Source organism: Triturus cristatus, chromosome 8 (genome assembly GCF_964204655.1).
Source record: "Triturus cristatus chromosome 8, aTriCri1.1, whole genome shotgun sequence".
NCBI lineage: Eukaryota > Metazoa > Chordata > Amphibia > Caudata > Salamandridae > Triturus > Triturus cristatus.
Genome location: NC_140591.1, coordinates 42,224,443 through 42,235,863, shown reverse-complemented (window position 1 = coordinate 42,235,863; position 11,421 = coordinate 42,224,443). Strand labels below are relative to the sequence as shown.

At 54.8% G+C, this 11,421-nt stretch overlaps 2 protein-coding genes across 2 annotated transcripts in view; both read right to left on the bottom strand.

Annotated features, from left to right (window-relative positions):
* Positions 1–846: 846 nt before the first annotated feature.
* LOC146799943 (uncharacterized) overlaps positions 847–11,421 on the bottom strand; it is a 28,795-nt gene continuing 18,220 nt past the window's right edge. Inside the window, exons 3-5 of the mRNA XM_085620856.1 lie at positions 3,884–4,226; positions 3,103–3,115; positions 847–1,220 (exon numbers count right to left, since the gene is read on the bottom strand). Of these exons, the coding sequence (XP_085476982.1) occupies positions 906–1,220; positions 3,103–3,115; positions 3,884–4,226 (671 nt within the window). The 3' untranslated portion in view covers positions 847–905. The remainder of the gene's footprint in view (positions 1,221–3,102; positions 3,116–3,883; positions 4,227–11,421) is intronic.
* Positions 4,922–5,848, bottom strand: LOC146799944 (histone H1.3-like). The gene has a single exon (XM_085620853.1). It carries the CDS (start codon positions 5,617–5,619, stop codon positions 4,969–4,971), a length of 651 nt encoding a protein of 216 aa, XP_085476979.1. The 5' UTR covers positions 5,620–5,848; the 3' UTR covers positions 4,922–4,968.

The following is an 11,421-nucleotide window of genomic DNA, read 5'->3' as shown; positions in this document are numbered from 1 at the left end:
TAAGGGGGAAAACCTGAAATGTTACCCGAAGCGGAGCTCCATTGCCCTGGGTAGAAGTAGTGCCATGGTCCCCTTGAACCAAAATGCCAACAAAAGAATAAATAAATAAATTTAAAAAAAGTACTAAAACAGGTGCTTAGAGGCCCAGAGGGTCCCGAAATCGGTCACGATCGATCACAAAAAAAATGAGGATCCCACACCCCATGGCCCTGCATGGGAACTCTATTTTACTGACTATTAAGCCCCCACGGAGTGGGGGCTTACAGCGCCCGAGCGGGAGACAAAAGTTAGAGTTAGCGCGGCCGATCCGCCGCCCGGCCATCTGGTCGCTCAGCTCCGAGGGCCATCTGGTCGCGCAACTCGGCGACCAGATGGCCGGCCGCACTCCCGGCGCGGCTAACTCTAACCTTTGTCCCTCGTCCGTGTTCTGTAAACCCCCACTACGTGGGGGCTTAATAGTTGAGGGAGAAATGACCGGCCCTGGGCCGGGCCAAACTCGCCTTGGGTCCCCAGTACAGGGCTCTAGGATGGCGGGCCCCTGGGCCGGCCTATACCCGCCTTAGGTCCCCAGTTCAGGGCTCCAGGATGGCGGGCCCCTGGGCCGGGCTATACCCGCCTTAGGTGCCCAGTACAGGGCTTCAGGATAGCGGCCCCATGGGCTGGACTGGGATGAACGCGCCCCTGGACCCCCATGCCGGGGCTCCAGGAAGGCACCCTGGCCCCGGGACAGTGCCTTGCATGGCAGGGTGGCTGCGGAGAGTTCCCCTGATGCACCCCTCACTCGACCCGCTGTGGGCCTAGAAAGCAGCCCTAGCGCATAGACACAGCTCTCCCATGACATCGTGGTCGGCTCTTAAAAGAGCCTTTGGGTTTTGTTTTGTTTTTTCCGTGGGCAAGCCGAGTGTTTACCCGCCGAATCCGTAGAGGGTGCGACCCTGACGCTTCAGGGCGTAGACCACATCCATGGCGGTGACGGTCTTCCTCTTGGCGTGCTCGGTGTAGGTGACGGCGTCCCGGATCACGTTCTCCAGGAAAACCTTCAACACCCCGCGGGTCTCCTCGTAGATGAGGCCGGAGATGCGCTTGACCCCGCCACGGCGCGCCAGGCGGCGAATGGCTGGCTTGGTGATGCCCTGGATGTTGTCCCGGAGCACCTTGCGGTGCCTCTTGGCGCCGCCTTTGCCGAGCCCCTTCCCTCCTTTACCGCGTCCAGACATGGTCTCCTGTCGGTGCTGTGACTGAGCAGAAATGAGGGCCGCGGCCAGCGGCGGCTGCTTATATGGAGGAGCTGTGCCGGACCAGCTAGGGCGCTGCAAGCGGCCCACGTGACTCAAAGGATGGCGAGGGAGCCCGCCCCGGACCGCCCTCTGCAGGGAGCGGGGGCTGGAGCGGCCGTTGCCGTTTGAAAAAGAGCGCGCTCCCAGCCGCCTCTTTGTCGTGGGCTCTGCAGCTGCCGCCGGGGCATAGATCACAGTCAAGCACACACACACGCGCCTCCCTTCCCGGGCCCCCACTCGTCACCGCGGCCCGCCTAACCCTGGCGCTCGGTGCCCGCTCCCACCATGAACAGAAGGCTCTGAAAAGTGTTAATGGAGCAAACAGGTTAACGGCCTCGCCGGCAGCACCCAGCTGTGTGCGGCCGCCCGCCACCCCGTAACACTGTCCACATGTCACGCCCGGTTGTGGCAAGTCTGTAAACTGCCCCTATTAAAATGTACATTTTTTTTTTTTTTTTACAAAAACATTATTATTGTGGGCCTCAAGCTAGGTTTTGGGACGGGGGCAAGATCTACGTGTACGTCCGAGGGCTTGTGCATGCCCTCCTATGTAGCGACGGTGCGGGCGCTGCCGCAACTATGAAGCCGCCAGAGTAACACCTTGGCCACGGATACGCTCTTTGATGGAGTCTGTGGTTGGCCCTGAAAAGAGCCTTTGTGTTTAGGGTGCGTTTCCACGGTGGTCTGCGGGCCTTTACTTGCTTGCTTTGCCCCCTGCCTTGTGGCTCTCGGTTTTCTTGGGCAGCAGCACGGCCTGGATGTTGGGCAGGACTCCTCCCTGGGCGATGGTGACTCGGCCCAGCAGCTTGTTCAGCTCCTCGTCGTTGCGGATGGCCAGCTGGAGGTGTCTGGGGATGATGCGGGTCTTTTTGTTGTCCCGGGCCGCGTTGCCGGCCAGCTCCAGGATCTCAGCGGTCAGGTACTCCAGGACTGCAGCCAGATAGACTGGGGCACCGGCGCCCACCCTCTCGGCGTAGCTTCCCTTGCGGAGCAGCCTGTGCACACGGCCCACGGGGAACTGGAGCCCGGCTCTGGAAGAGCGTGTCTTGGCCTTAGCGCGGGCCTTTCCTCCTTGCTTTCCGCGTCCAGACATGGCGATCGATGCAGGGGCTCACTCACACAACAGAGAGAATAGTACTGCTGTTCTGCGGGACTCCGGCGATATAAAGACTTCGGGCGCTTCTGATTGGTTGACAGCTAGGCTCTGATAGTTCTTCTCATTGGAGGGAGGAGGGCTTCCTTTTCACCAATCAAAGTTCCAGTACCGCATTACAAAGGGAAGTGGGGGCCCTGCCTGAGCCTGCCAATGAGACGGGAGAGCAGAGAAGCAGCTACTTTACACGGCCAGCCTATAAATACAAGTGCCGGGCTCGCCTGCCTTATTTCTCTCGGCTCCACAGGAAGCGGTGCAGATTGTCGACCATGCCTGAACCAGCCAAGTCCGCGCCGGCTCCCAAGAAGGGCTCCAAGAAAGCGCTCTCCAAGCCGCCCAAGAAGGACGGGAAGAAGCGCAAGAGGAGCAGGAAGGAAAGCTATGCTATCTACATTTACAAAGTGATGAAGCAGGTGCACCCGGACACCGGCATCTCCTCCAAGGCCATGGGCATCATGAACTCCTTCGTGAACGACATCTTCGAGCGCATCGCCGGGGAGGCTTCCCGCCTGGCCCACTACAACTCGCGGCGCACCATCACCTCCCGGGAGATCCAGACCGCAGTGCGTCTGCTGCTGCCCGGAGAGCTGGCCAAGCACGCCGTGTCCGAGGGCACCAAGGCCGTCACCAAGTACACCAGCGCCAAGTAAGGCTTCGAGGCGCATCCCCAACTAACACAACGGCTCTTTTAAGGGCCACTCACGTCCTCCCCTAAGAGCTAATGTGCTTCATTTATGACCGGAGAAAGAAGTGTTTTAAACGGTAATGTTGAGCGCACAAGACCCGCTCTCACGGGGCTTGCTGCAGACCGAGGGACGATGGACCAGGCAACCCGTTTTAATAAGCATGTTTATATGAATGAGCCCTCTTTGGGACCAAGTGTCACACAAGCACTGTAATGTAACGATGACGTTAAATAAAGCCCACGCGGAACTCGCACGGCTGCCCCCGGGCTTATTGTTTCCTGCGACCAGTTTTAGTGTGTGCGGGTGTCACGTTGTGTTTGTACTTTAAGACCAGGGGCAACGGCTAACATCCGCCCCAGGGCAAAGGCTCCCGAAATCGGGACACATAAACCCGATGTACAGATGCCCCACAGCGCTGGCTTGTGACCAGCGGATCCCAGCACGACCCTCTACCCAAACAAAGCGCTTTATTAATTGAAGAGGTGGCTGTGCACACCGAGTGCTCGGATTTCCCAGTGCCGGTATAAGTTTCCCAGTGCCGGTATAAGTTACCCAGTACTCGGGGTACTCTCAGCCAGCCCACCCACCCACACCTGTAGAACATGGCAGATAAGAGAAGCTCGTAGGTGACAGGGTGGTGGCCCTTAAAAGAGCCGTTGTGGTGGTTGTTCGGGTCGGTGTCTCCTTAGGCCCTCTCGCCTCGGATACGACGGGCCAGCTGGATGTCCTTGGGCATGATGGTCACCCTCTTGGCGTGGATGGCGCACAGGTTGGTGTCCTCGAAGAGCCCGACCAGGTAGGCCTCGCTGGCCTCTTGCAGGGCCATGACGGCGGAGCTCTGGAAGCGCAGGTCGGTCTTGAAGTCCTGGGCGATCTCCCTCACCAAGCGCTGGAAGGGCAGCTTGCGGATGAGGAGCTCGGTGGACTTCTGGTAGCGGCGGATCTCGCGGAGAGCCACAGTGCCGGGTCGGTAGCGGTGAGGCTTCTTGACTCCACCGGTGGCAGGGGCGCTCTTGCGGGCAGCCTTGGTGGCCAGCTGCTTGCGAGGCGCTTTGCCGCCGGTGGACTTGCGGGCTGTCTGCTTGGTGCGGGCCATGGCGGGAGCGGTCTCTCTCAACGACGAGCGAGGAAGAATGGAGTTCGAGCAGGCAAGAGCCCTATTTATGCACTCGAAGACGGAGGGCTGCTCTGGTTGGCTGAAGCGACCGCCCCAGGTTTGAAAACAGCCCGCGGTGTGCAACGATTGGCTACTCAACCGGAGGCTGTAGCCTGCCTCTCCAATGAGCTGTGGAGAAAAAGACACCCTCCGATTGGACGATGTACGTTGGAGCCGAAGCCCGCGCTTCGGTCAACCTTTGTCTCCGTGTCCATCCACTCATTTGTAGTCACACGAACCACTCGCCCCCGATCAACTGGGCGAGGAGACCAGGATGTTTTAAGTGTACCGCCCTTGGTCACCCTGGAACACGCCGCCGTTGACTGCGCTCGATTTCACGTTCACAATCGTCTGCTTTATGCAGACACCACTTCGAGTCTGCCCGGATACAGTGAAAGCACCAAGGCACACGTTATCTCACATTTATTATAAACTGAGGTCTAATAACTCCCAGACCCCCTTCTTTCTTTGTTATAAAGATTCCAATCCACGCAGCACCAAAAGAGCCGTTCATATGACCAAGATCACACACGGCACTCGCGTGTGTAAAGGTGCGCTAGGGATTTACTGTGCCGTTTATTATTATTGAGAAGTGTGCACGCGGGGTGAAAGGGTGGGGGTGAACAAGCTCTCTTCTAGACCGGGTGGATGGCTCTTAAAAGAGCCGTTGTGTTTGCAGTGTCTCGGTGCAAGCCCTTACTTCTTCTTGGGCGCTGCCTTCTTGGGCTTGGCTGCTTTGGGCTTGGCTGCCTTGGGTTTGACTACCTTGGCAGGGCTTTTCTTGGCCACTTTGGGCTTCGCCGCCTTGGCTTTCGCTGGGCTCTTGGCAGCCTTCTTGGCGGGGGCAGCCTTGGGCTTCTTGGGGCTCTTTGCTGCCGCTGGCTTCTTGACCTTCTTAGGGCTCTTCTTGACCCCCGCGGGAGCCTTTTTGGGCTTCTTGGCAGCAGGGGCAGCTTTCTTGGCCGCTGGTTTCTTGGTCTTGGCGGCCGCCTTCTTGGCCGCCTTCTTGCCCTCCAGCTGCTTCTTGTTCACCTTGAAGGATCCGGAGGCCCCGGTGCCCTTCAGCTGGGCCAGGGCGCCTTTGCTGACCAGGCTCTTGACGGAGGCCTTGACCCGGCTCTTGTTCTTGTCCACATCGTAGCCCTCGGCGATCAGCCCCTTCTTCATGGCCGACAGGGAGACTCCCTTCCTCTCGGCAGAGGCGGTCACCACCTTCAAGATCAGATCGGCCACGCTGGGGCCGGAAGGCTTCTTGGCCTTGGAGGCCCCCGCTGTCTTCTTCTGCTGCTTCTTCTTGGGGGCGACCTCAGCGGGAGGCGCCGCGGCGGCTGGAGCGGTTTCGGCCATTGCAATGCAAGTCTCGGCGCGGGCGCTGTCACAGAACAGAAATGTCCCTCTCGGCCCGAGCCCCGTGAATATATACAGGGAGGAGCCAGCCTCTGATTGGTCGCGAGCAGACAGGGCTCTGCGAGGCACACTCGGCTCTCTGCTCCGAGCTGACTTTTGTGTTTCCTACCTTCCGATTATCCACGTTTTAAAGCACAATCAGTTAAACACGCGCTTCCACACATGTATGACCAGGAGCCCAGCTTCGGCCCTCTCCCGGGCCTGCCCCCGTTTCGGATCCACCCCTCGTCCCTGGCTTGTGATCCGCGGGGAGACGGCGCTCCCCCGACGGTGGACGCCTCCATGCCTGAAATCGCGGGCTCCCGGCCCCTTTTCCCCGGTCCACTCTCGCCTCCTGCGGCCGGGAGCGGCGGCCCGCGGGAGGGAGGGGGCTCCTGCAGGGAGCGGGCCCTGCGGCGTCACAGTGGGGCTGCGGGGGCCGCGGGGAGCGCGTTCTGGAACGGGCCGAAGTAACACAGGGCTCCGCCGGCCGAGCGCGGGGTGGAAACAATGCCAGGGAGCCCCCAGCCCGGCGCCTGCACCCTCGGCTGTGGCACCCACGGCTGGGGGGGGCGCAACCGGAGGCCTTTTACAAGCAGCGGGGCACGGCCCTGGCTCCGGCCTCGCATGCATCACCAGGCGGCCGTGTGCTGGCAGCTTCACATGCAGGCAGAGGGCATTCACTGCCGAGCGCCGAGCCAGAGGAGGCGGGCGCAGACTAAATAAAATAAATACAGTGACACAACGAAGGAAGGCGGCCGAGTTAGGCCTACATGTTTAAAAACACCCCAAGTGAGAGCAGAGGGTGGGAATGCACCTGAAATGGAGACCCCAGTACCGGCATGGAGGCACTCTACTGAGCTGATTTTTAAAGCTGGAGCTAGGTGTACGTCTGAGGTGACATCTGTAGACAGAGTGAGTTACTGTATGTCAGACGCTGAGCCTATGACCGGGGGGAGGCCCACTGCGGAACTGAATAGTACAGTACAGAGTGAGGCATGTGACTACAACTGTTCTACTGAGCCCTATCGCTGGAGTGGGGACCACTCCTGAATCCAATGGTATATCACGAGGGAGACCTGAGACCAGAAATGATATTCTGCGCCCTGTAGCCTAATCGAGGCCTGCTGCTAATTTGGACGGAGGTAGGGGAAGAAAACAGAACACTTCACATAGTCCAGAACGTACATGAACACCAGTCCCAGTATCAGATCTTAGCCTTCAGGATCTCCGGCCCATCCCTAGCTTCCAGGTACCTGTTTTAGTAATATGTGTGACATTTGGAGGTGTACAGCTTCAAGGGGATGAAGTTGCACCTTCTACACAGGGTTGAGGAGCTCCGCGCAGGGTGAGATTTCAGGGTTCATGCCTGGCTGGAGGTGTGAAAACAAAACACTCCACATAGTCACACCTCCATCCAGGGGTGAACCCTGAAATCTCACCCTGCGCGGAGCTCCATGACCCTGGGTAGAAGGTGCGACTTCATCCCCTTGAAGCCTAACACCTACAAATGTCACAAGTATCAGTACAACTGGTGCCAGGAGGCTGGAAGTAGGCCCAAGGCCTTGCAGGCCATATTCTGATACTGTAAAGGAGCTAAATACACTTTCCTGAGAATGTGAGGTGTTTTATTTTCACACCTCCAACCTGGGGTGAACCCTGAAATCTCACCCTGCGCGGAGCTCTATAACCCTGGGTAGAAGGTGAGACTTCATCCCCTTGAAGCTTAACACCTTAAAATGTCACAAAGTATCAGTAAAACTGGTACCTGGAGGCTGGAAACACACCCAAGGCCTTGCAGGCCTTGTTCTGATACTGTGAAGGAGTTAAATACACTTTACTGAGTATGTAAAGTGTTTTGTTTTCACACCAACAGCCAGGGGTGAACCCTGAATTCTCACCCTGCGCGGAGCTCCATAACCTTGGGTAGAAGGTGCAACTTCATCCCCTTGAAGCCTAACACCTGCAAATGTCACAAGTATCAGTAAATTGGTGCTAGGAGGCTGGAAACACACCCAAGGCATTGCAGGTCCTATTCTGATACTGTAAAGGAGTTAAATACACTTTACTGAGTATGTGAAGTGTTTTGTTTTCACACCACCAGCCAGGGGTGAACCCTGAATTCTCACCCTGAGCGGAGCTCCATAACCCTGGGTAGAAGGTGCGACTTCATCCCCTTGAAGCCTAACACCTGCAAACGTCACAAGCATCAGTAAAACTGGTGCCTGGATGCTGGAAACACACCCAGGGCCTTGCAGGCCTTATCCTGATACTGTAAAGGAGTTAAATACACTTTCCTGAGTATGTGAAGTGTTTTGTTTTCACACCTTGAGCCAGGGGTGAACCCTGAAATCTAACCCTGCGCGGAGCTCCATGACCCTGGGTAGAAGGTGCGACTTCTTCCCCTTGAAGCCTAACACCTGCAAATGTCACCAGTATCAGTAAAACTGGTGTCTGGAGGCTGGAAACACACCCAAGGCATTGCAGGCCCTATTCTGATACTGTAAAGGAGTGAAATACACTTTACTGAGTATGTGAAGTGTTTTGTTTTCACACCTTGAGCCAGGGGTGAACCCTGAAATCTAACCCTGCGCGGAGCTCCGTGACCATGGGTAGAAGGTGCGACTTCTTCCCCTTGAAGCCTAACATCTGCAAATGTCACAAGCATCAGTAAAACTGGTGTCTGGAGGCTGGAATTAGGCCCAAGGCCTTGCAGGCCTTGTTCAGTTACTGTGAAGGAGATAAATACTCTTTACTGAGTATGTGAAGTGTTTTGTTTACACACAAACAGCCAGGGGTGAACCCTGAATTCTCACCCTGCGCGGAGCTCCATAACCCTGGGTAGAAGGTGCGACTTCATCCCCTTGAAGCCTAACACCTGCAAATGTCACAAGCATCAGTAAAACTGGTGCCTGGATGCTGGAAACACACCCAAGGCCTTGCAGGCCTTATTCTGATACTGTAAAGGAGTTAAATACACTTTCCTGAGTATGTGAAGTGTTTTATTTTCACACCTCCAGCCAGGGGTGAACCCTGATATCTCACCCTGCGCGGAGCTCCATACCCTTGGGTAGAAGGTGCAACTTTATCCCCTTGAAGCCTAACACCTGCAAATGTCACAAGTATCAGTAAATTGGTGCCAGGAGGCTGGAATTAGGCCCAAGGCCTTGCAGGCCTTGTTCTGATACTGTGAAGGAGTTAAATACACTTTACTGAGTATGTAAAGTGTTTTGTTTTCACACCAACAGCCAGGGGTGAACCCTGAATTCTCACCCTGCGCGGAGCTCCATAACCTTGGGTAGAAGGTGCAACTTCATCCCCTTGAAGCCTAACACCTGCAAATGTCACCAGTATCAGTAAAACTGGTGTCTGGAGGCTGGAAACACACCCAAGGCCTTGCAGGCCTTATTATGATACTGTAAAGCAGTTAAATACACTTTCCTGAGTATGTGAAGTGTTTTATTTTCACACCTCCAGACAGGGGTGAACCCTGATATCTCACCCTGCGCGGAGCTCCATACCCTTGGGTAGAAGGTGCAACTTTATCCCCTTGAAGCCTAACACCTGCAAATGTCACAAGTATCAGTAAATTGGTGCCAGGAGGTTGGAATTAGGCCCAAGGCCTTGCAGGCCTTGTTCTGATACTGTGAAGGAGTTAAATACACTTTACTGAGTATGTAAAGTGTTTTGTTTTCACACCAACAGCCAGGGGTGAACCCTGAATTCTCACCCTGCGCGGAGCTCCATAACCTTGGGTAGAAGGTGCAACTTCATCCCCTTGAAGCCTAACACCTGCAAATGTCACAAGTATCAGTAAATTGGTGCTAGGAGGCTGGAAGTAGGCCCAAGGCCTTGCAGGCCTTGTTCTGATACTGTGAAGGAGTTAAATACACTTTACTGAGTATGTAAAGTGTTTTGTTTTCACACCAACAGCCAGGGGTGAACCCTGAATTCTCACCCTGCGCGGAGCTCCATAACGCTGGGTAGAAGTTGCGACTTCATCCCCTTGAAGCCTAACACCTGCAAATGTCACCAGTATCAGTAAAACTGGTGTCTGGAGGCTGGAAACACACCCAAGGCATTGCAGGTCCTATTCTGATACTGTAAAGGAGTTAAATACACTTTACTGAGAATGTGAAGTGTTTTGTTTTCACACCTTGAGCCAGGGGTGAACCCTGAAATCTAACCCTGCGCGGAGCTCCATGACCCTGGGTAGAAGGTGCGACTTCCTCCCCTTGAAGCCTAACACCTGCAAATGTCACAAGGATCATTAAAACTGGTGTCTGGAGGCTGGAATTAGGCCCAAGGCCTTGCAGGCCTTGTTCAGTTACTGTGAAGGAGATAGATACTCTTTACTGAGTATGTGAAGTGTTTTGTTTACACACAAACAGCCAGGGGTGAACCCTGAATTCTCACCCTGCGCAGAGCTCCATAACCCTGGGTAGAAGGTGCGACTTCATCCCCTTGAAGCCTAACACCTGCAAATGTCACAAGCATCAGTAAAACTGGTGCCTGGATGCTGGAAACACACCCAAGGCCTTGCAGGCCTTATTCTGATACTGTAAAGGAGTTAAATACACTTTCCTGAGTATGTGAAGTGTTTTATTTTCACACCTCCAGCCAGGGGTGAACCCTGATATCTCACCCTGCGCGGAGCTCCATACCCTTGGGTAGAAGGTGCAACTTTATCCCCTTGAAGCCTAACACCTGCAAATGTCACAAGTATCAGTACATTGGTGCCAGGAGGCTGGAATTAGGCCCAAGGCCTTGCAGGCCTTGTTCTGATACTGTGAAGGAGTTAAATACACTTTACTGAGTATGTAAAGTGTTTTGTTTTCACACCAACAGCCAGGGGTGAACCCTGAATTCTCACCCTGCGCGGAGCTCCATAACCTTGGGTAGAAGGTGCAACTTCATCCCCTTGAAGCCTAACACCTGCAAATGTCACAAGTATCAGTAAATTGGTGCTAGGAGGCTGGAAGTAGGCCCAAGGCCTTGCAGGCCTTGTTCTGATACTGTGAAGGAGTTAAATACACTTTACTGAGTATGTAAAGTGTTTTGTTTTCACACCAACAGCCAGGGGTGAACCCTGAATTCTCACCCTGCGCGGAGCTCCATAACCCTGGGTAGAAGGTGCGACTTCATCCCCTTGAAGCCTAACACCTGCAAATGTCACAAGCATCAGTAAAACTGGTTCCTGGATGCTGGAAACACACCCAAGGCCTTGCAGGCCTTATTCTGATACTGTAAAGGAGTTAAATACACTTTGCTGAGTATGTGAAGTGTTTTATTTTCACACCTCCAGCCAGGGTTGAACCCTGATATCTCACCCTGCGCGGAGCTCCATACCCTTGGGTAGAAGGTGCAACTTTATCCCCTTGAAGCCTAACACCTGCAAATGTCACAAGTATCAGTAAATTGGTGCCAGGAGGCTGGAATTAGGCCCAAGGCCTTGCAGGCCTTGTTCTGATACCGTGAAGGAGTTAAATACACTTTACTGAGTATGTAAAGTGTTTTGTTTTCACACCAACAGCCAGGGGTGAACCCTGAATTCTCACCCTGCGCGGAGCTCCATAACCTTGGGTAGAAGGTGCAACTTCATCCCCTTGAAGCCTAACACCTGCAAATGTCACAAGTATCAGTAAATTGGTGCTAGGAGGCTGGAAGTAGGCCCAAGGCCTTGCAGGCCTTGTTCTGATACTGTGAAGGAGTTAAATACACTTTACTGAGTATGTAAAGTGTTTTGTTTTCACACCAACAGCC

Excerpts from the sequence above, each read along its gene's own strand:
- LOC146799944 (XM_085620853.1), bottom strand. The coding sequence starts at position 5,619 with ATGGCCGAAACCGCTCCAGCCGCCGCGGCGCCTCCCGCTGAGGTCGCC.